Raw genomic sequence first — 21,859 nt, 5'->3', positions numbered from 1 at the left:
ATGTAGATATTTTGAGTCAAACTTAATAATTTTTATGTAAATATTTTAGCTGTTGGATTGCGAAATAATTTAATAGATTTCAAATATTGTATTTGATGTCCCTATTACAAAAAGGAAAAGGGGGAAATATTTCAGTTTGTTGATTGTAACACAAAAATCGTTGATTACAGTAAAATATTTAGGGCTTCTTTGAACTCGTTTTTATTATTATTATTTTGACAGCGTTGTGGGCGGCTGGAATTACCCCCTCCCCCCATGTGAGGGGGCAATATATATATATATATATATATATATATATATATATATATATATATATATATATATATATATATATATATATATATATATATATAGATATCAGTGCTTAGATTGAAAAGGAACATAATTTGCCCATATTTCAACTCACCCATTTGGGTGTGTGAACGGTTGTTGTGAAGAAAAACGCTACTCATGGAGTGACTATTATTCGATGTTCCTGAAAAAAAAAAACGAACATGCGAAAGCGTGCTGGATCTGATTCGACTCGCTCGGCTGTATCGTGATGCATCTCGTACATGACGTCATGACGCGAGGTGTGACGTGATGTCGGTTACGATTGCAGTCGCCCGCGAAAAAAAGAAAAATCAGTCATCACTTAATTTGAATCGATTTGAGTTACCATGATTTCAACGACAACCAGACATATTCCAAGTAATTTTAAGATTTTTTCTGAGGTTTAATTCCTAACAGCAGACCAGTCTTGATCTACTAACACTTGTAGTCTGTCTATTCACATTTAATCCTCTAAGATAACAGTATTTTTTCCTGATAATTCTACCTTAACTTTCCACCGTGCTGAACGCCTCCTGTCGTAAGATAATACTATTGATACATAATCAGCATCCGTTTTCCCGAGATAAAAAACGGTCATGCTTCGTTGGACTTTGCGAAAGTTGATAAACCACCATCTATTAGCAGAGAGAAACACTTGTAGAAGGATGTCGACCAAACCTGAGAATCTTGTAGTAAAGTCGTGACCTGTCACGGTTCGTCTCACTTTGCCTTGCACGAATTTTAGATCTTCTGCTACTCGATGATTGAACCGCTGTTGATTTCCAAGAGATAGACGAGAAGTCGTCTAAATTCTTCGAGGTGAGACTCGTGTTGGCGTCAGTTGAGAGAAACGGGGTACAAGGAGGCCATGGCTTCAGTTTTACAGGAGGCAGAGACGATAGACCTCTAATTAGTTATGATAATTGAACATTGATAATAATAATGAATAATAATGATGATAACAATAATAATAATGTTAATAATAACAATACCTGTAATAATAATATCAATAATGATAATAATAATAATAATAACAATAACAATAATAATAACAATTATTTCAACAATTCGAGAAGCGTGACACACAAAATAACACACACGCTATCGTATTAATATATATAACAATAATAGTAATAATGATAATATTAATAATAGCAATAATAATAATAATAATGATAATAATAATAATAGCAATAATAATAATAATAATAGTAATATTAAAAATTATAAAAGATAACAATAATAATAATATAGTAAAGATGCATACATATATATATACCAAGGGCTCTTTCCCCTTTTCAAGGGAGGTAGCCAAAAAACAAAGGCATAAAAATCATTCCTACCCATTCCATCCCCAATACACTCCACTCCCCTTCACCCTCTACCCTCCTTCTTATCTTGGCATCTTCTGGATGACGGGTCATCCCTGTATCTTGTCCACTGCCCTGGATCAGAAACAGTGTCGCAAGACACAGCAAGGCCGCTTCATTAAATCGGCGCCCCCCTCCCTCTCCGTCCCCTCATGCAGAAAAGGAGAAGACGGGGAGAAATCCCTTCGGGCTGCGTCATATTTTCCTCACACATACTACCTCACCCCACATCCCCCCATCCATTCCATCTCATGCATCACATCATCATCCATATACAACCATTTTCCATTCACCCTTATCTTCTGTCCTCTCCCGTCCTTCCTCAACAGACATAATAAGATAAATAATAATGATAATGAAATAATAGTAATGATAGGGGGGGTTAACCAAGTCAAGGTATACACACCTACCCGATACCCATCCGTAGCCCAGTTTCCCGCCATGTTTATCGGGCCGCGCCATTTCCTCCATCCCCATATTTGGTTATTGACTAATTTTTTGTCGCCTCTGCGAACCAGTCATACATCATTCATCTATACTGGAATAAAATCTCAATCATAGTGGAATGATGCGATGCTTTTGTACTGCTGTTACTCTTTGACTACTTATTCCTTATCCCTGTGTGATAACCATGGTCTTCGACCACGTGTTGGACTCGTGATCGACAGCTATTTCCCTCCCGGAAGAGAGCTCGGAGCTCATATATGACCGATCTATGAGTGATACTGTGACCTTACAGACACACACACACACACACAACTCGCCGCCCACGCGTTGGAGTAACGACCCGCAGCGCAGCGAAGCTGAATTCATTTCAGCCCTGGGCGGGTTTCGAATCCGGACCGCCGTAGTGGCAGCCGGGAATTCTACCACCGCGCCAACGAGTGTGTATGTATTTGTATATATATATATATATATATATATACATATATGTATATATATATATATGTACACACACATATTCATATGCATACAGCAAAGCCCCTCTCTCACCTCATACATAAAATCCAATTAACTCTCCTCGCATCTTGGCATCTCGTGAATCAAGATCTCTCCTGTTGTTCTAACACACCACCCAGGCCTAGTGCAATGCAGTGAGGCACAGCAGGGTTCAATAGCTGGAGGCTGGTTTACCCCAGCAGCTTCATTGTATGGCAACATTCCCCTACTTGCTGTTACATTATTATCCCTCCATTCTATATATTAAAATAAAAGATAACATAGAATTAATAGATAAAATAGAATTAATACATACATGTACCAAGGCCTTTTCCCCCTTACAAGGGAGGTAGCCAAAAAGAAAAAGGCATAAAATCATTCCCACCCATTCCATCCCTAAATACACTCCACTCCCCTCCACCCTCCCTCTTATCTTAGCACCTCCTGGATGACGGGTCATCCCTGCATCCTGTCCACTGCCCTGGGTCAGAAGCAGTGTCGCAAAACAGCACATCCACAGCAAGGCCGCTTCATAAATTTGGCAACACCCCCTCATGCAGAAAAGGAGTAGACGGGGAGAAATCCCTTTGGGCTGCGCCAATTTTTTTTCATATATACTTCCCCACCCCCTCATGCATCACAGCCTCATCTATACACAACCCTTCTCCATTCACCCCATCTTCTATATATTAAAATAAAAGATAAAATAAAATTAATAAATAAAATAGAATTAATAAAATAAAATAATGATTATTTAAATTAAGAAAAGCTTATTCACCTGACAAATCATCTATTAAATTTGTTGTCATTATCCTCAATGCCTGCATGACCACCATGAGGATACAGAAAACTTCTAATAGTTTCATATTTTATTGTTTATATCAACAAATTGTGTCCATATAAAATATAAATATATAAGGCATAAAAACAGATTATAAAATTACAACTATGGAATACATTCTTAAACTATGAAAATCTTAATTTTAATTCAACGACACTCATTATCAGTAAAGTTAGTATGACCAGAATATATTGGAACGACTATAAAAGGCACAAGCAAGATTTTCTTTCACATTCAAATAGAGCTCTAGTTAAATGGAATATGAGTACACAGCCGTAACCACAAGTAGCGTTTTCTTGATGTCAGCTGTACATGCATTTATATAATTTTGGCTTATAAATGAATTAAAATAAATGCAAACAGCAATAGACCTATTGGTCCTTACAAGGCTGTTTGTGAACTGAAAGGGGGTGTAAAAAGCAGAAATGGTTAAAAATCAGCGTATGAGCTCACAATGCTCAGAGACAAGTTAAATTGTAATTGGACTTTATATGTTCATCTACTCATTTTCCAAGTCAATTGTATCTGAATTTACAAAATGAACAAGTAATCAATTCCAAACATTTACAATGGATTTAAATATAAAAAAATTCTATGTGTGAAAGGATAAGACAAAATCTACACCATAAAGAAATAACTAAGTAACCTACATACTCCAACTAGGTAAGTGAAACTATGTTAATACTTAAACTAGCTAAGCACATCTATAAAAGTACTCAAACTAGACAAGCAAAACTATGAAGTACTGAAACTTTAGATCTTTGAGAGATGCAAGTAAAACAGAAAATTCCACTTTAATTGCTTTGCTATTGAAGGGGTATAATGGAGATGAAGTAAACAGTCTGGCAGTAGCCACAATAATAAAGTATCATCCTCCAAGGAAATGGTTAACCAGGATAGGCTATAATGCTGTAGCTACATACAGGACACAACAAAGATGAATAAAAGTAAGTTAGTGGGAAAAAAAACAAAAAAACAAAAAACACTAGGTGCTAAGATAGGAAGGAGGGAGGAGGGTGGAGGAGAGTGGAATATATGGGAAATGAAATGGGTGGGAGTGATTTCTATGCCTTTTTCTTTTTGGCTACCCTCTGTGTAAGGGGGAAAAAGCCTTTGGTATATGTATGTATGTATGTATGTTAAACACAGCACAGCCTCATCACAAAGGCAGTGGTTCTTAACCTTATTTTTATTTATTTATTTTTTTGGCCATAACCCTTGAAAGCCAAAATTTCTTATACCCCTTTTTTCTCAAGAATTAATAATGATGACAGGTTCGGTTTAATGTCACGAACTCCCCCTCTCTGAGAGGACTGGGATGGTCTTGGACAGTGTCTCCTTGTGGAGCACTTTATGAAGCAGGGAATTTAAAGCAGTATGCCCTTAGTATGAACTCGCTCAAACAAACAACCTTGAACTGCCTACTCTGCTAACCTCTTGCCCAAGATATGGTCTAAGCCGCTCTGTCAGCAAGCAACCCTAAAATAATTAATTTGGTTTAATGTCATGAACTCCCATCTCAATAATAATACATATAGAGAGAAAAGAAAAAAAGAAAGAAAATATATACTATATATATATATATTATATATATATATATACAGTATATATATATATATATATATGCAAAGTAGACCACTTGGAAAAAAGAAACTAACGAAGCAGAGCGCTTTCATATATTACTTCCACTTTTTGTACTTGATGTAATATACGAAAGCTCTCTGCTTCGTTACTTTATTTTTTCCAAGTGGTCTACTTTGCATAAGTGAACACACGTACCCGTGTTCTTATTAGCATATATATATATATATATATATATATATATATATATATATATATCTGTCATTCCCTTTGTAAATCTAGCATTAATTGGCAAGCATGTCTAGCACCTCTAGGTTTATAGTTTCATACCCTCTGGGGGTACAGATAACCCTGGTTAAGAACCACTGTCACTAAGTTGTCAATAGTAGATAATATTTTCGTTAAAAATATAACATGATGGAGTAATGACTAACAGGTATCTTAAGTGGATGCATATCAATATTCCATCTTTTTGCAAGGAAAGGACAACTCTCACATACATAACTAAACTATGACTATAATGTGAAAAGAAATTAATGTGTTGGTTGTCACTCTTGCTGAGAAAGAGGTCAAGCTATTGTTACAAATTAACAGAGTATCTGGAAGACATTTTTAAAGAACACAGGTTTAAAAAGATATGCCGTACATACACAACATCCATCCAGCACGGCTTTTAAAAGATTAAATCACGTGACCAGGTTCTTCACTCTACCACATTATAAAAAGCACCAGCTCAACGAAAATATCACTCGGGTAAAAGCTCCTTCTTATTCCATCTACCTCGCTCACCACATAAACTACAAACTACTTCCTGACAATACAAAATGAAGATGTAGAATCTTTGGCACAGTTTGAGAAGAATGACATGAGTATTTTCCAGCAGATCCAGCAGCATTAGAAAGAGAATTACTGGAAGGTGTTAAATAAAAACAACTCCGATATCATTCCGATAAATGCCAGCTAATTTCATTCCTATTTTGGGAAGAACCTGAAACTGAGCGGAACAATGTAAATACTTTCTAAAGTAACTCATGATTAGTATATAAACTATTCCTTTTATTCCTAGAACTTCCATTATGCTAAATATAATCATATGGTTGTAACCTAAATAAAATCTTTAAAGCAGGAACAAAGACATTCTGAGCTGAAATTAAGTAATGAATTTATTGATGATAGTATAGCATGATGTTCTATAGTATAGCATGGGTTCTGATAGTATAGCATGGGTTCTATCTCAAGTGAATAAAATTGCCTGAGGGCAGTTAAAGGAAATGACATAAGTTATAAAACTCAACAAAGGGGTTCACCAAGATAGGCTGAAGGCAAGTCGTAACCATTTTGCTGTAGAGGAGATTTTTCTCAGCTGAATAAACTCATTTGGCAGCAGATGAAGAGGTGAAAGTGTAAGTGGTGGAGATGAAAATAGTTATCTAGCAGATGGCAAAAGTCTTCAGGTATTCCTACGAGAGAGAGAGAGAGAGAGAGAGAGAGAGAGAGAGAGAGAGAGAGAGAGAGAGAGAGAGAGAGAGATAGAGAGAGAAACAGACAGAGAGATAGAGACAAAGAAAACCATGTTGGCATTATATGAGCATGGGGCTTTTTCTATGTTGCCAATTAAAAGTAATAGAAAGAGGGTTGTCAGCTCTTCTTGTGTTCAAAGGGGTGTATGTATGCGTGTGTGTATGTATGTATGTATGTATGTATGTATGTATGTATGTATGTATATATATATATATATATATATATATATATATATATATATATATATATATATATATATATATATATATATATATATATATAAAGAGCAAGTTGATAGAGAGAGATCTTGGGCCCAATCCAAAGACAAGAGTGTCACTGCAGCTCCATTTGGAAGTGAGGAAGGTGATTGGGATTGAAGACTGATGGAAAGGAGACTATTCTCTCTGGTGTCTTTCTCTCAGGACAACCTTGTACAAATACTTATTGTTGATCCCTTAGATCCTTTCTATGAAGAAAACTACTGCTGCCAACTGAGAGGTGGGGAATGGTGTCAGTTAGAAAAAACGAAAAATGACAAAATGTGTTACTAAAACACATTTCTTTTTTGTCTGAGAAAAAGTACAATTAAAATACAAAATGTGTATGTCAGTTCATAAAAATGAAAGTGCATTGACAATACAAAATGAGTACAATGATGCCACACAGATTCTAAACATAACTTTCCCAAATGCAACTCCTTGTGGCAGATATCTCAGCAGGCAAAGACCCCCGTTGGGTTGACTCAGAAAGTGATATCATCTCTTTTGGTGCATCAGCTGATGGTACCCCAAGTTCCTGCATGCTGCTATAGCCCTTCCTTCCCTTCTGAAGGCCCCTGACTTGGCTTTCCTCCCTTGAACTCGGAGCCACAAGGTCATCCAGATCATCCGGTTCCAGTTGGCATATGATGTCATCCAGAGGAATGAAGAGTTTTCTGTTGTCTAAGAGAAGAAGAAATAAAAATAAAAATAAAATAAAAATACATACACACACACACATGTGAATTTAAGAGTAAGTTAGACACTGCGAGATACAAAGGAGGGACACCACAAGCATAGCTCCCCTTCCCGTAAAATACAACTAGGTAAATAAATACACACACACACACACACACACACACACACACACATACACACACACATATCAAATGCCCTCCCCCTCTTATTTGGGGGTGGCCAAGTCAACAAATAAGAATTGACTCACACTGTGGAGTTCACATGTTATGTAATTATCTTAATACAGGCCATTGTTATGACTAAATTCCATCAAAGGGAATGCCTGAACAGTTGATGCATTCCCCTTCAATAAACTGATACTCAAACATACAATATTCTGTATATATATATATATACACACATACCAAAGACCCTCCCTTATAACGGCTGGCAGTCAAAGTACATACCCACATTATAAACAAATATAACCCACTTATTTTCTAGTGTCATTTCAGTACCACGGAGATGAAGGGTCACCCTGTCCCCTCCCCCCCCCTACACTGCTCAGGTCAAAAGCAATGTAATGAGTAACAGCTCTTCCACAGCAGGAACTGGTTTACTCCTACTCCTCCATTGTATAAACAACCCTGGGTAATGTTTTTACATACATACATATACCAAAGGCTTTTTTTCCCCCTTACAAGGGAGGTAGCTAAAAAAAGCAAAAGGCATAAAAACCATTCCCACTCATTCCATCCCTAATACACTCCACTCCCCTCCACCCTCCCTCTTATCTTGGCACCTGCTGGATGATGGGTCATCCCTGTATCTCCTCTCACTCTTTCAAACTCTGCTTTAGTCATTCCTCAGAATCAGCCACAAGCACAGTGTCATCCCCAAACAACAGCTGGCTCAGTTCCCAATTCCCTCCATTCTCACTCATCAACTCCTCAACGTGCCTCCCACTCCATCCAACTCATTTACAAAATAAACAACAATGCTGACATCACATATCCATGACACAGTCCCATCTTCACCTCTAGAAATGGGTGAGGGTGCTGATGGGCTCTGAAGATGGGTGATAGGGAGATGATTCTCTCTCACATCCATCTCACAGGACCATCATGGCCGTGTTCTCTTCCCTGACTTATGGCCCTGTATGGGGCTGTTGCTGGCTTCCTGGTGACCACAGGACTTCTGCATGAGAGACTAGGGGCAATGGATTGACTGATTGGTCCTGTTGTTGGTCAATGGCCCAGATACACTATTCAAGACTTAGAAACTGACAGAAACTTACCTGGAGGCCACAGCTCAACATGAACACCGACTAGCCCTGATAGGGGGACCTCTTGGTTTCTGGAAATGCTTACAGAATCATGACCCATGTACTGCACAACGGCAATATGGTTCCCTTCTATCAACACTATGCTTCCTTCTTTGAGGATCTCTTCTCCTCTGTAAAGAAACATCCATAATTCTTGAGATTTTGATCAAACTTGGTATGATGTGCACTTGTCTGTGTAACTTAGTGTAGAAAAACAATCTAATGAGGACCACATGCTTATTTGTTATCCTCAGCAATTGCAAGCGTTATTTCGAACTATGTGTTCTTGTCATTATCTGAACTTCATATATATTGATTCTTTGCCAAATAAACTTATCATTATTATTAAAGCTGTAATCCCCTTTATGTGGGGGGAGCTAAGCAAAATGTACCCAAAGCATAAGACTACTCGCACCTTCCTTCCCATCTCAGCATCCTGAAGACAAAAAGTTGCCCGAGCCCTGGCCACATTATATGATTGAAACACAATGTAGTTGGGATGCAGGAGAGAGAAATTTGGCATAAAAAGGAAACCTGGAATGGGTATCTAGCCATCATCCATTCATTAGACAATAAGACCTAGCCCAGTCCTCACTAGAATGTCAACAATGTGATTCATAGTAAATCTTTTTATTAGAGCAATATTTTTCATTCCCTGTTAACATTCATTCATTATATTTATATATATATATATATATATATATATACAGTGGCCGCGAAAAGTTTGGGCGCAAAATTATAGGCTCCCCAACTTTCAGCTAAACTCAAAACATGCGAAAAATACAACTTTACGCCCAAACTTTTCGTTATTTTTCAATGCTAGCGTTTGTACCCGTATTTAGCCGAGACAATACGCACTACTTAGCAACTCTGTTTAGGCGCACTCGATGTCACGTGGAGTCAGTTTCTAAACATCTCTCACGGGGAGTAGTCTTTTTTTTGCGGTGGTCTCTGTTTTTGTGCCTTGATATCTCCGTAATGGGAAGTGGTAAAGAGCTGGGAAGAGACACAGTTGTTACAATCATAACCCTCTATAAGGAGGGTTATAAGTGTAAAGATATTTCTACTTGTGTGGGAATTGGAGTGCGTCAAGTGCAAAAGTAGACCAAGAAATTTCGAGACGGAGGAAGTAACATCTTTCCTACTCCAAAGCATCGCTCTGGTCAGCCAAGGAAGATATCAAATCGTACTTCTACGGTTATTAGGAGGCAGTTAGATAAAGATCCAACGCTCACAGCTCGAAAACTGAAAGAAAATAACCCTGCACTGCTGGATGATGTGTCTGTAAGATGTATTTCTGATCATTTAGCCAAAGATTTACAATACCGTAGTTGCTGTGCTAAAGTTCTTCCCCTCCAAAGTGCAAAAAACATACGTGATCGCATAGCATTTTGCAAGAAATATAAGGACTGGTCCTTAGAAGACTGGGAACGAGTATTGTGGAGTGATGAGTCAACGTTTGTGGTGTCGTCGGGCTGCAGGTCGAAGCGTGTGAGGCCCAGGGGGTCTGACCCTAATGACCCTCGCTATACAGCTAAAGTGGTGAAACATGCTGCAAGTGTTATGGTGTGGGGATGCTTTGCATTTGGTGGAGTTGGCAATTTAGTGTTTCTTGCACAAAATGAGAGTGTAAATCAGCACACTTATTTTGAGTTATTGTGTGATAACCTGCCTGAAAGTTTTGAAAAGTGCAATGCTAGTTGGTTTATGCAGGACGGAGCTCCTGCTCACACAGCTCGGTCTGTTACCCAATGGTTAGAAGACTGTGGTGTTGATTACTTAAAAAAATGGCCTGGAAATTCTCCAGACCTAAATCCCATTGAGCACGTATGGCATATAATTAAAAAACAGCTAAGCTAAAAACAGAAATACAGGATATTTGGGATAAATGTAATTTTCGCAGGAAAATTAATTTTTCCCTGATACAAACTCTTCGGTACTCCTTACCCAAGGATATGCGGCGCGTTTCTACCGCTAACACTGTGTGTGCTTGAAAACACCTCACTCCGAGGGTCTGGGCAACCATTATCCTCAGTAAGGGGCCCTCCTGGGGCAAGGGGGCTCCCCCCTCCCCCCACAAGGGTAGGAGGATAGAAGCTCCATTGTCTGAGCCAGGTATGAAATTAGTCACGAGGGTTGACAGGCCAGGGAGAAGGAACTACTAGCGGGGTGGATGAGGAGGGCCATTAGAGGTAAGGAGTACCTCAGGTTTGTATCAGGGAAAAATTAATTTTCCTGCGAAAATTACATTTGTTCCGAAGAATACAAACTCTTCGGTACTCCTTACCCAAGGAGACTTGGACTTAGGGGGGGAAGGAAGTATTTATCTAGCCTGGGAAACCCTCGTAAGGAGAAAATGTAGAGTGCTAAGATCTACGTTGACCAGACCCTTATACATTCCCCGAAACTGTGAAGGGCACCTGGATCTGTTCCCAGAGTGGAGACAGACAGGGCATACTCACTTTGTACCCCTTGTAGGGCTCGAACTGATTCCCTTGGAATGCTTGAGAGCCCTCGGTGAGGTAAGGGAATGTAGGAGTATGAGAAGGACTTGAGATAGGTATCCCCGTGGTTGCCGATCCAGAACTTGGATGAAGCTTCAGGGTTGGCTGTGTGCCATTGGTACGGGGTATGTTATCTCAGGACTTCTTGGGCGGCCACTATGGGGCCTAGAGAGAAGGTCCCTAAGGATTCCCACATGACATCTTTGAGGTAAAAGAAAGTGAACGTAGTCTGGGACACGTACAAAACCTGGCAAGATGCATCCCGGCACGTTTGGAGAAGGTCATAAAGCTTAAAGGAAAATCGCTTGGTAAATAAGGTATGTAATAAGCCATTTATAGGTCTTTAAATGATTATTTAAATGTCACAAGTGTTTACATTTGTTACGCGCCCAAACTTTTTGCGGCCACTGTATATATCTGTATATATATGTATATAAGAAAAAAAAAATCACACATACATACACCAACAGCATTTTCCTCCTCACAAGGGAGGTAGCCAAAATATAAAGGCATAAAATCCTCTCCCACCCATTCCATCCCCATTTACCCCCCTCCCTCCCTTTTATCTTGGCTCTTCCTAGATGACAGGTCATCCCTGCATCTCACCTACTGCCCTGGGTCAGAAGCAATGTAGCAAGACACAGCACATTTTCTGTTATAAATAATACTAATAATACTTACTCTGCTGTCATGACAAACACTTGATCTTTGTTAAGCTGTTGACATATAGGGCACTGGCAGCCAGCTAAGGGATATGGAGCTTCAAGCACCTGTAACAGCATAAAGAGAAAACTTTATCCTCCAAACTTTTTGATCTTTAAGTGAAAGCACTCGCTCATTCAGAATCTTACTTGAAGTGTTGTCTTGGTACGAAAACCTAAACATACACGCATGATGGGAAACTGTATTGTTATAACACATTTGTAATTGTACACTTAAAACCCACTATCAGAGAAATAATATCATAAGTACAGGAGATCCGTATATTTCGACTACTATCTGTAGTCCTCGTCAGCAGAAGAGGACTACAGATAGTAGTCGAAATATACATCCTCTTCTGCTGAAGAGGACTACAGATAGTAGTTGAAATATACAGATCTCCTGTACTTCTGATATTATTTCTCTGATAGTGGGTTTAAAGTGTACATACATGCGTAACAAAAGGCCTTTCCCTCTAATATGGAGATGGCTGAGTCAAAGTATACAATGACTATAAACCCACTTGAAATTCACAGCCCTTCCTATCTCAGCAACTATAAAATTGTTCTTAATCAAATAATCCCCTTATGCCTGCATATCACTCAGGAGACTTTATTCCTCATAACACCAAAAAAATTCTATTTGACTGAAAGGATATTCTGGGCACAGACAAGTTAATTTTTCGAATGAAAGTTTCCAATCCGGGGATCATTGAGTACTGTGGACCAGATGCAAAGCTTTCTAAAGAAAGATGAAATGAATTTCTTTTTATTAAACATACATACATACACCAAGGGCTTTTTCCCCTTACAAGGGAGGTGGCCAAAGTGAAAGGCATAAATCCACTCCCACCCACTTCATCCCTACATACTCCATTCCCATTCACCAACCCTCCCTCCCTCTTTTCTTGGTTCCTCCTATATGACAGGTCATCCCTGCATGTCAGTAACTGCCCTGGGTCAGAAGCAATGCAGCAAGGCATAGCACATCCACAGGAAGGCTACTTCATTTAATTGGCACCCCCTCTCCATCGCCTCATACAGAAAAAGAAAAGATGGGGAGAAATTTCTTCGGGCTGTGTCAAAATATCATTCACACATACTACATCACACACCCCCATCCCTCGCCCACTCCCTTCCATGCATCACAGCCTCATCCATACACAACCATTTTCCACTCACCTAATCTTCTATTTCCTCTCTTCCTTCCTCAACAAACATTCACCGCTTTTCCAGTGCCCCCTTTTACCCCATCCATCTATCTCATCCTTGGTCACCCCCTCATGTTCACTCCCTCCACCTCTGCCTTCCACACCTCTTTTACTAATCTTTCTTCATTTTTGATGAGTATAAGGGGGAAAAAGCCTTTGGTATATGTATGTATTTAGTGAGTACTTATGAATAAGCACCTCTTACTTTTAATCTCATGCCAAGGTATAATCCAGTCAAACTTTCTCCATGTAGGACTAAAAGTTATTAGAGTCATTGCTATAAAGTAGATTAAATTTCTGTTTCTGTTGTAAAATCTTGATCCCTTTGCCAGTGCATTTCAATTTAGCACTCGAGCTCAGTTGCTAGTTCAGTTCAGTCTTCACTACTAATACCCTCAGTTCCCACTACATAGGTTATGGGAAATCCTTCTAGCTTTACCCCAACATCATCCATTTTGGCTTTCCACAATCTAATCACAGTAATTAGAGATGATCCAAGTCTATCTCTATCTATATATACACATATATCAAGGGCTTTTTCCTCCTTACAAGGGAAGTAGCCAAAGTCAAAGACATAAATCCACTCCCACCCATTTCATTCCCACATACTCCCCTCCCTCCCTCCCTCTTTTCTTGGCTCCTCCTAACTATATACTGAGAGCTTTTTCCCCCCCTTACTAGGGGGATTAGCCAAGTCAGAGGCATGTACCTATTCCCTCCCATTTTACTCCCTGCCACCACCCTCTCCAGCCATCCCATCTCAGCTCCACATAGATGACAGGTCATTCCCCTGCATCCACCAACTGTTATGGAAGGAAGGGAGGGATGGGGGAATGGGGGGTAGGGGTTGCTTATGTGTGAACAATATTTTGACACAGCCCGAAGGGATTTCTCTCTGTCTTCTCTTTTTTCTGAATGAGGAGACAGAGAGGTGGTCACTGATTCCCTTTCCACCCCTGCTCTCCTCCTCAGCTCCTCATTTCTCACTCATATATATATAAGGTGGGTGGAAAGGGAGCTGGGAGATAGGGTTGATGAAAGAGTATTAGGATGGTTTGGACACATGGAAAGAATGAGTGAAATAAGATTAGTAAAAGAAGTGTGGAAGGCAGAGGTGGAGGGAGTGAACATGAGGGGGGGTCCTAGGATGAGATAGATGGATGGGGTGAAAGGGGCACTACAAAAGAGAGGAATGTCTGTGGAGGAAGGATGGGAGAGGACAGAAGATAGGGGTGAATGGAGAGTGGTTGTGTATAGATGATGCTGTGATGCATGAGGGGAAGTGGGTGGGGGATGGGGGGTGAGGAAGTATGTATGAGGAAAAATTTGACGCAGCCCGAAGGGATTTCTCCCTGTCTTCTCCTTTTCTGCATGGGGGGACGGAGAGGGGGGTCGCCGAATTTATGAAGCAGCCTTGCTGTAGATGTGCTGTGTCTTGCGACACTGCTTCTGACCCAGGGCAGTGGACAGGATGCAGGGATGACCCGTCATCCAGGAGGTGCCAAGATAAGAGGGAGGGAGGAGGGTGGAGGGGAGTGGAATATATAGGAAATGAAATGGGTGGGAGTGGTTTCTATGCCTTTTTCTTTTTGGCTACCCCCCGTGTAGGGGGAAAAAGCCTTTGGTATATGTATGTATGTATGTATTCATATTATTTCATATATACATTATATATGTACACACACACAAGCAAATATGTAAACAAATAAACCACCACACCTGTAAGTTATTTCTGCTTCCCTCAGTGAGTGATGGGTCTGAAGGAGACACCTCTTGTGGCAAGTTGTCACCATGACTCTGCAGTGGTCTTCCATCTCCCCCAGAATGGACTTCATTGTGGTGGCCTTCTTCTATTGAAGAAGAAGAAGAAGAAGAAGAAGAAGAAGAAGAAGAAGAAGAAGAAGAAGAAGAAGAAGAAGAAGAAGAAGAAGAAGAAGAAGAAGAAGAAGAAGAAGAAGAAGAAGAAGAAGAAGAAGAAGAAGAAGAAGAAGAAGAAGAAGAAGAAGAAGAAGAAGAAGAAGAAGAAGAAGAAGAAGAAGAAGAAGAAGAAGAAGAAGAAGAAGAAAAGAAGAAGAAGAAGAAGAAGAAGAAGAAGAAGAAGAAGAAGAAGAAGAAGAAGAAGAAGAAGAAGAAAAGAAGAAAAGAAGAAGAAGAGAAGAAGAAGAAGAAAAGAAGAAGAAAAGAAGAAAAGAAGAAAAGAAGAAAAGAAGAAGAAGAAGAAGAATTAAGAAGAATTAATAATAATAAGAATAATAATAATAATAATAATAATAATAAAATAATAATAATAAATAATTAATAATAATAATAAATAATAATAAAATAATAAAATAATAATAATAATAATAATAAATAATAATAATAAATAATAATAATAAATAATAATAATAAATAATAATAATAGATAATAATAATAATAATAATAATAATTAATAATAATAATAAATTATAATAAATAATAATAAATAATAATTAAAAAAAAAAAAAAAAAAAAAATAGTGGTGTAAAACTAAGACAGATTTTTGTTACTGATACCCGTGCCTCTATCCTTCTTGGGAACAATATTGTGCTTAAGATATGGTAGAGGGCACATTTATGGAGGGCAATAAAATGGAGGGTTATTAGAAGTTACAAGTGACCAGCATTCTTCTTTGAATGAAGGCAAGTCTCCAATAATAAAAGAATGTGGTGTGACAGATCTGTCAGTACACCATATGTGTTTTTTGTACCAACTGCTGGTCATGCTAAATGACAAAAACTCAGGACATGAGACAAAGAAATAGTAATTACTAACCCGTGCATGAACGGAGAACAGAATGCACAGGAATATTGTTGACTGTGTCAGATGAATTACTGCTTCTGTCTTGGCCAGAATCCAAAGTCTTGGCAATCACATTTCGACTGCTATCAAATCTTTCAATGCTGGAACTGACTTGCTGAAAGAAGTTCCTCAAACTGCCTTCACGACTGGACTGGGTACTGTCATAGCTGTCATGGGAGCTGTCAAAGCTATGGTGAGCAGTGTCAATAGCACTGTCATGGCTGTGTATGGTGGTGTCATGTATATTGCGGGTCCTATTCATACAGTGCTCACTACCATCACTACTAAACTGTTTTGCATCTTGCATCTGTTCTGGATTATCAAGTCTGTACTGGACGATATCATACCTGCTCCGAGTACCACTGTGGCTGCGGTGAGTATTATCCTCTATACACGGGGCACCATCCTGACTCATGTAGGCACTGTCGAGGCTACACAAAATGCTCTCTTGGCTGCTGATCTCAGTATCGGTGCTTAGTGAACTGGTGCAAGGGAGGCTTCTGTGGGTGGGTCTCCTTGGCTGTGTACCACATGACGTGTTTTCCCTCTCTTCTTTGGCAAAGATGTTCACAGGAGGAACCCTGGAACACGTTTCCTCCACATGTGTTGGCTTCCCTTGTCCATCTTGCTCACCAGAGGTCTTTGAAGACCAACCCTTGCCACAGGTTTCCTGTAAAGATAAATCAAATGCACAACCCTAAGGTAGATATCTGCTAATGGCTCTAAGTTGACCCATAGGTTACTGTGAGAGAGAGAGAGGGAAAGAGGGAAAGAGAGGGAAAGAGGGAAAGAGAGGGAAAGGGGGAGAGAGGGAAAGAGAGGGAGAGAGGGAATGAGAGGGAAAGAGAGAATGACAAGGAAAGAGAGAATGAGAGGGAAAGACTGAGTGGGAGAGAGAGATTAAGTGAGAGAGGGAGGAAGCGAGAGGTAGTCAGTAAGGGAGTATGTGAGAGTGAGTGAGTGAGTGAGAGAGAGGAAAAAAAAAAAAAAAAAAAAAAAAAAAAAAAAAAAAAAAAAAAAAACAGAGATCAAGAAATTGTACCAATGCCAAGATGTGCCAATGACCCTTAATTTTTCCAAGAGTTATGAGAGCAAAAATGAGTGGTCACTAATATATATATCTGGAAACAAATTAGCATGCAAACACATATGATAAAAAACACTCACTTTTCCTGTATTTGACTTGTGTGATGTACGATGGATACATATACTTCTGCTTCGGATGAACTTTCTCCTAGACCTGTTGATCAACAGCTGAGGATCCAGACTGCGAGACGATGCATAAATGCTCCCCCGTTTTATTTGTCTTTGTGTTTGTACCTCGTGTCTTGCCTTCGCACAATCTGTCCAATCCCGTGCCAGTTCTTTTCTCTCGTTTATTACGCACACAACACTCATCCTTTTCCCTTCCGAATTCAAGACTGAATTTTGTGTTCTACTGCTTGGCTCAAACTCTGGATCTGCACTACCCACAGCACACTGTGCGCTACGGCGCCTGGGTACACCACACGCAGCACAAGGGGCTTCCTCGCGTAATCCTGGGTGGTGAGAATCGCCGAATGCTGCTGAAAGGCCCGCCTGCGGAAGCAGTGAGGGGGGACAAGAACCGCACCTTTCTCCTGAGCAATACGGACAAATTGCACTACAGTGACTTGAAAAGGAGAACCTGTCGGAGTACGTTTTACTTTGCTCCTCTGATGTGCGTCGTGACCCATACAACTGCTGTTGAAGAAGGTGCTGCTCTAATTGCGCAACTTTCTGTTCCAACCTGTTGAAATGAAAGATAATTTCAATACAGCATTTAACATAATTAATTTTGTAATGGACTTTTTCCATAGCAACATATGAACACTTTCAGCTGGACAATGTAATATATTAAGAAGTACAAGACTTCTCAGTATTATACACACACAGTTCAATTGTTGCCTGTTCTCTATTGCAGAGGACCCGTAGTCTTCAGGTAACCAGCAACTTTCACATCACTGTTAATCACTTCACCCAAATCCTCTTCAAAGTAAATTGTCTCAAGTTCTCTTCCTCAAAAGAAATAATTGTACTATGGCTTTGCATGGTGGATGTATTTTCTAATCACTCACCCATCCTCTCCAAATCTGCCCAAAGCATAATATCTGGCAAACTTGCATTTACTCCTAATTCAATATCATACCCAAACTTCAATAATTTACTCTCCATTGATAGAGATGATGGACAACAAAGGGACCAGCATGGACCCTTGTAGCACTCCACTCATCTTAATGGATTGATACTTATCAGCCTTCTACCACTGATCAAAAAATCATTTTCAATCTAGTCTGTTCCCTTCCCACACAATGTCCAGAGCATTAACCATTCAACTTTAGCTTTATATGGGGCAATTTATCAAATGCTTCCTGTATACCAAGATAAAGAATGCCCACTGCCTTATCTATGTCATCTTTCTTGTTATCTCATGATAAAGCTCCAGAAAGTTTGTGAGAAGTGATTGATTCCTAATGAATCCAAACTGAGACTATAATAATCAAATTACAGAGTTCCAGGTGCTCCTGTGACCAATGATGGGTACCTGACAGAATCATTTATCCATCACTTCTCTTCAAGTCCCATAAACACCCTCACCTACATTAGGAGCTTAAGCCTTGAAGGTGTCATACTTGGTCTCTGGATTGGCCCTAAAAATCCCTTGAATATTTTTCCTCCATTTTTTTTTTCATATAAAGGGGGTGGATAATTGGCAACTACTCCTCTCTTCTATTAGCTGGTGACACAGAAACAAACCCACTCTTAACACATTCCAGGCAATAGCCTAAATGTTTCTTGCCAGAAATCTATGGGAGGCTCCAAGAACATCTGCTGACTATTGTGGGACTCTGAACTTAGTCAAAGAAACATAAAGGAAGGAAGGAAGGAAAAAAAAAAAAAATATATATATATATATATATATATATATATATATATATACTGATATATAAAGATATCTTACATTTAGAATTTAAGTTAAATGACAGAAAATGGGTTCACCTTCGTTTTTCTTTCAGAATCTGGGCCACCTTGGCACACAGCGTAACAACACCTTGACGAGCATTGCTAACGACCAAAGACACCGCCAATGACACAACATCTTCCTCTTCTGCTTCATCTTGCTTCACTGCTGATGTGTCACCTAAAAAATACCAAATAAATAATTGTAATATAAAAAATTAAATACATAAATAAAATACATAAATAAATAAGTACCAGGTAAATAAGTAAATAAACAAGTTAATAAATAAATATTTTCTTTTTCCATTTAACATTTAGGAATTTTTTTTGGCGTGAATGAGGGAATCGTCATATATTGAAAGAGTAGGGGTAAACCAACTCTGACTGTGGAAGCACTGTCTCACCTCACTGTCTTAGACCTGAGCAGTGTGATGGGGGTCAGGGAGGACTCTTCATCTTTAAGGAGTTAAGACGGAAGGGGCAAGGAATGTGTTTTGTATGGTTGTGGGATGGGTATATACTTTGACTCGGCCAGCCCCTAATAAGGAGGAAAATGCCTTTTGATATACATGTGTGTATATATATATATATATTTAAGATAGTGAAGTGGCTTCCCTTATGTAAAATCTACCGATAGCATAAACACCCCAAAGGTACTTTTCTCCTTAAAAGCACACACCTATATATTAAACAAATAAAATCAATTCAATCACTCCTCCCATCTTTGCATTTCAGGGATGAAGCCCGCCACCAATAATATTGCTGGAGTCAAAAATAATTACACCAACTTTTATTAAACAAGGATCCTTCACAAACATATGATATTATAAAAAAAAAAATTATTTGGCAGCATACTGTATACAATCTCCCCTACCTCACCCAATCCAAGCATGAACAATAGTGAAAAAATTCCAGATCCATCCCAATCAGAACAGTGAGAGACTGTGGCAAGATATTAAGGAACAAGTAAGGTGACTAGGGACATGATCCTGCTACCTCCACCAGCCCCTGGCTTGCTACCTTTTCCTGCAGCTCACTCGTAACCAGGAAATCCACTATTTTACTATAACTACACTGATATGGTACTCGCTCATACTGTTTTGGTACCTTTTAGCATTATTTTGTTGTTCCTGATGCATAATGCAATGCTCCTTATTGTGATGGTGCTCAAGTTTTGGTCTCAATATCCTACGTGTTACAAACATTCTAGTAGTATTAGCAAATCTATAATAATGTTTGTCATATGTGTACTGATTGGTATTACTCATGACTGTCTCTGGTCCCCTTAACCCCTATGTATGTTGGCTGTGTAACTTAGTTTAGAAAATCGGTCTATTGAGGACCACAATGAAAATATGCTTACATGCTTTTTTGTGTTATCCTCGGCAATTGTAATTGTTATTTTGAACTATGTGTTCTTTTCTTTATCTGCAATTCATATATATTGATTCAATGCCAAATAAAATTAATTAATTACTTTTTTTAATCTTATCTTAATTTTTCTAAGGAAGTTACAAAGCTATACTCCCTAATTCATGACCCACTGTTGTAATGGGAAAATGTACCTGCTCTTTCTAGTGATGACAGTGAATTCTCCAACTCTGACAAAGTTTTGCCATTCCAGATTATAATATTAGGTTAAATTAATTTCGGTGAAGTTAGATTGATTTGGATACTAGTAATTTACTTATCAATAAAGGATATCAGAAACCATTAGTTTGTAGTTTTATTCATGCAATTCTAGTATCAAGAAAATTTATATGATGAAAGTAAACATAAAATATATATGATGAAAGTAAACATATACATTTAACAAAAGTTGGTGTAAATGACAAAGTGAATTGACCACGATTAATAAAAACTACAAGGCATATGATGGACAACTTTAGAAATTTGAAAAATATCTGACAAGATATAGAATAATATAAAGACTCCACTAGAATTGTTCCCTTCTTGAAAACTGCAATTAATTACGGTTCAATTCCAGTAACAAGCTAATGCATTTTTTACTTCTTCCTGTGACTGTGAGTGTGAATTTGCAAGACCTATTTTTTCTATTGAATGGTTATGTTAGGTTAAGTCAGGTTAGGTTACACTGGGTTAAGAGCTATTTATTGGGTAAAGTAAATTTTTTGTTAAATTTCCGTGTTTGCAAGATTCTGGAATTCTTATTTTACCTTTACTATGTACTTCAATAATCTTAGTCACCACTTAGTTTATCATCATTCTTTTTTGTTATCCACAATTTTCTGTGAGGCAATCTATCTTCAGTTTTGACAATTGCTTACTTATTATTATAATAAACCATGTACACAAATAGGAACTAAAATAATATTGGTAATTGGGCCAATTGCATGCAACAGCAACCTACTCCTGTACTTGTTCACCCCTCGTCATGCCACTATTGACAGCTATATTTATCTATAAACAAAAATACTTGACGAGGAAGCTCTGTATACTGGAAGAAACCAGACATGCAACGACCACAACAACTCAACTAAATACTTATACAAAGCATTAACCAACCTTCACTATTTTTATATCGTGTCTCTGTTTCCCGCACGTAACTTATTTGGTCGTGCGTGATACCCAGGGCTACATTTGTTGTACTTGTATTTTCTGCCATAATTACTAAAGCTTGTCACGGCTCTCTTCCCCATCGTCTTATCTTTTCTCCCAACAGACTACTTCATATACAGACAAACTTGTGATAAAGAAAGTATTGTTTCTTTTAACTATTACATAAACATTGTAGGGGCCAATGATATCTTTCATTTATTCAAAGACTTTTATGATTGGTCAGAGCATGAAAACAAGAGTTGC

The 21,859-nt window shown here is 38.6% G+C and overlaps 1 protein-coding gene across 4 annotated transcripts; it reads right to left on the bottom strand.

Moving 5' to 3' along the window:
* Window positions 1-6,800: 6,800 nt before the first annotated feature.
* On the bottom strand, window positions 6,801-21,812 carry LOC143026201 (uncharacterized). 4 transcript variants are annotated; one of them, XM_076186237.1, is made up of 9 exons: window positions 21,563-21,810; window positions 19,076-19,217; window positions 17,225-17,825; window positions 16,405-16,727; window positions 16,031-16,245; window positions 14,956-15,086; window positions 12,009-12,097; window positions 8,797-8,954; window positions 6,801-7,505 (listed from the first exon to the last, which is right to left on the bottom strand). In XM_076186237.1, the coding sequence occupies exons 1-9, from the start codon at window positions 21,660-21,662 to the stop codon at window positions 7,234-7,236; spliced, it is 2,031 nt and encodes a 676-aa protein (XP_076042352.1). In that variant the 5' UTR covers window positions 21,663-21,810; the 3' UTR covers window positions 6,801-7,233. The 4 variants fall into 4 exon arrangements, 3 of the variants coding, with proteins under 3 accessions (XP_076042352.1, XP_076042348.1, XP_076042342.1); XM_076186233.1 differs by having other exon boundaries at window positions 14,956-15,083; window positions 16,031-16,727; window positions 21,563-21,812; XM_076186227.1 differs by having other exon boundaries at window positions 16,031-16,727; window positions 21,563-21,809.
* Between the last annotated feature and the right edge of the window lie 47 nt (window positions 21,813-21,859).

This window comes from Oratosquilla oratoria, chromosome 1 (assembly GCF_046742065.1).
Source record: "Oratosquilla oratoria isolate Oo_2021 chromosome 1, ASM4674206v1, whole genome shotgun sequence".
NCBI classification, from domain to species: Eukaryota; Metazoa; Arthropoda; class Malacostraca; order Stomatopoda; family Squillidae; genus Oratosquilla; species Oratosquilla oratoria.
Note: the sequence above shows the minus strand (reverse complement) of the source record. Positions and strands in the feature narration are given on the sequence as shown.

Bases quoted from the DNA above. Each gene is read 5' to 3' on its own strand.
- LOC143026201 (XM_076186227.1), bottom strand. From the start codon at position 21,662: ATGGCAGAAAATACAAGTACAACAAATGTAGCCCTGGGTATCACGCAC. The intron at 19,218-21,562 runs GTTGGTTAATGC...GGTATTTTTTAG, and splicing joins ACGATATAAAAATAGTGAAG to GTGACACATCAGCAGTGAAG. The intron at 7,506-8,796 runs GTAAGTTTCTGT...TTCTTCTCTTAG, and splicing joins TGTTGAGCTGTGGCCTCCAG to ACAACAGAAAACTCTTCATT.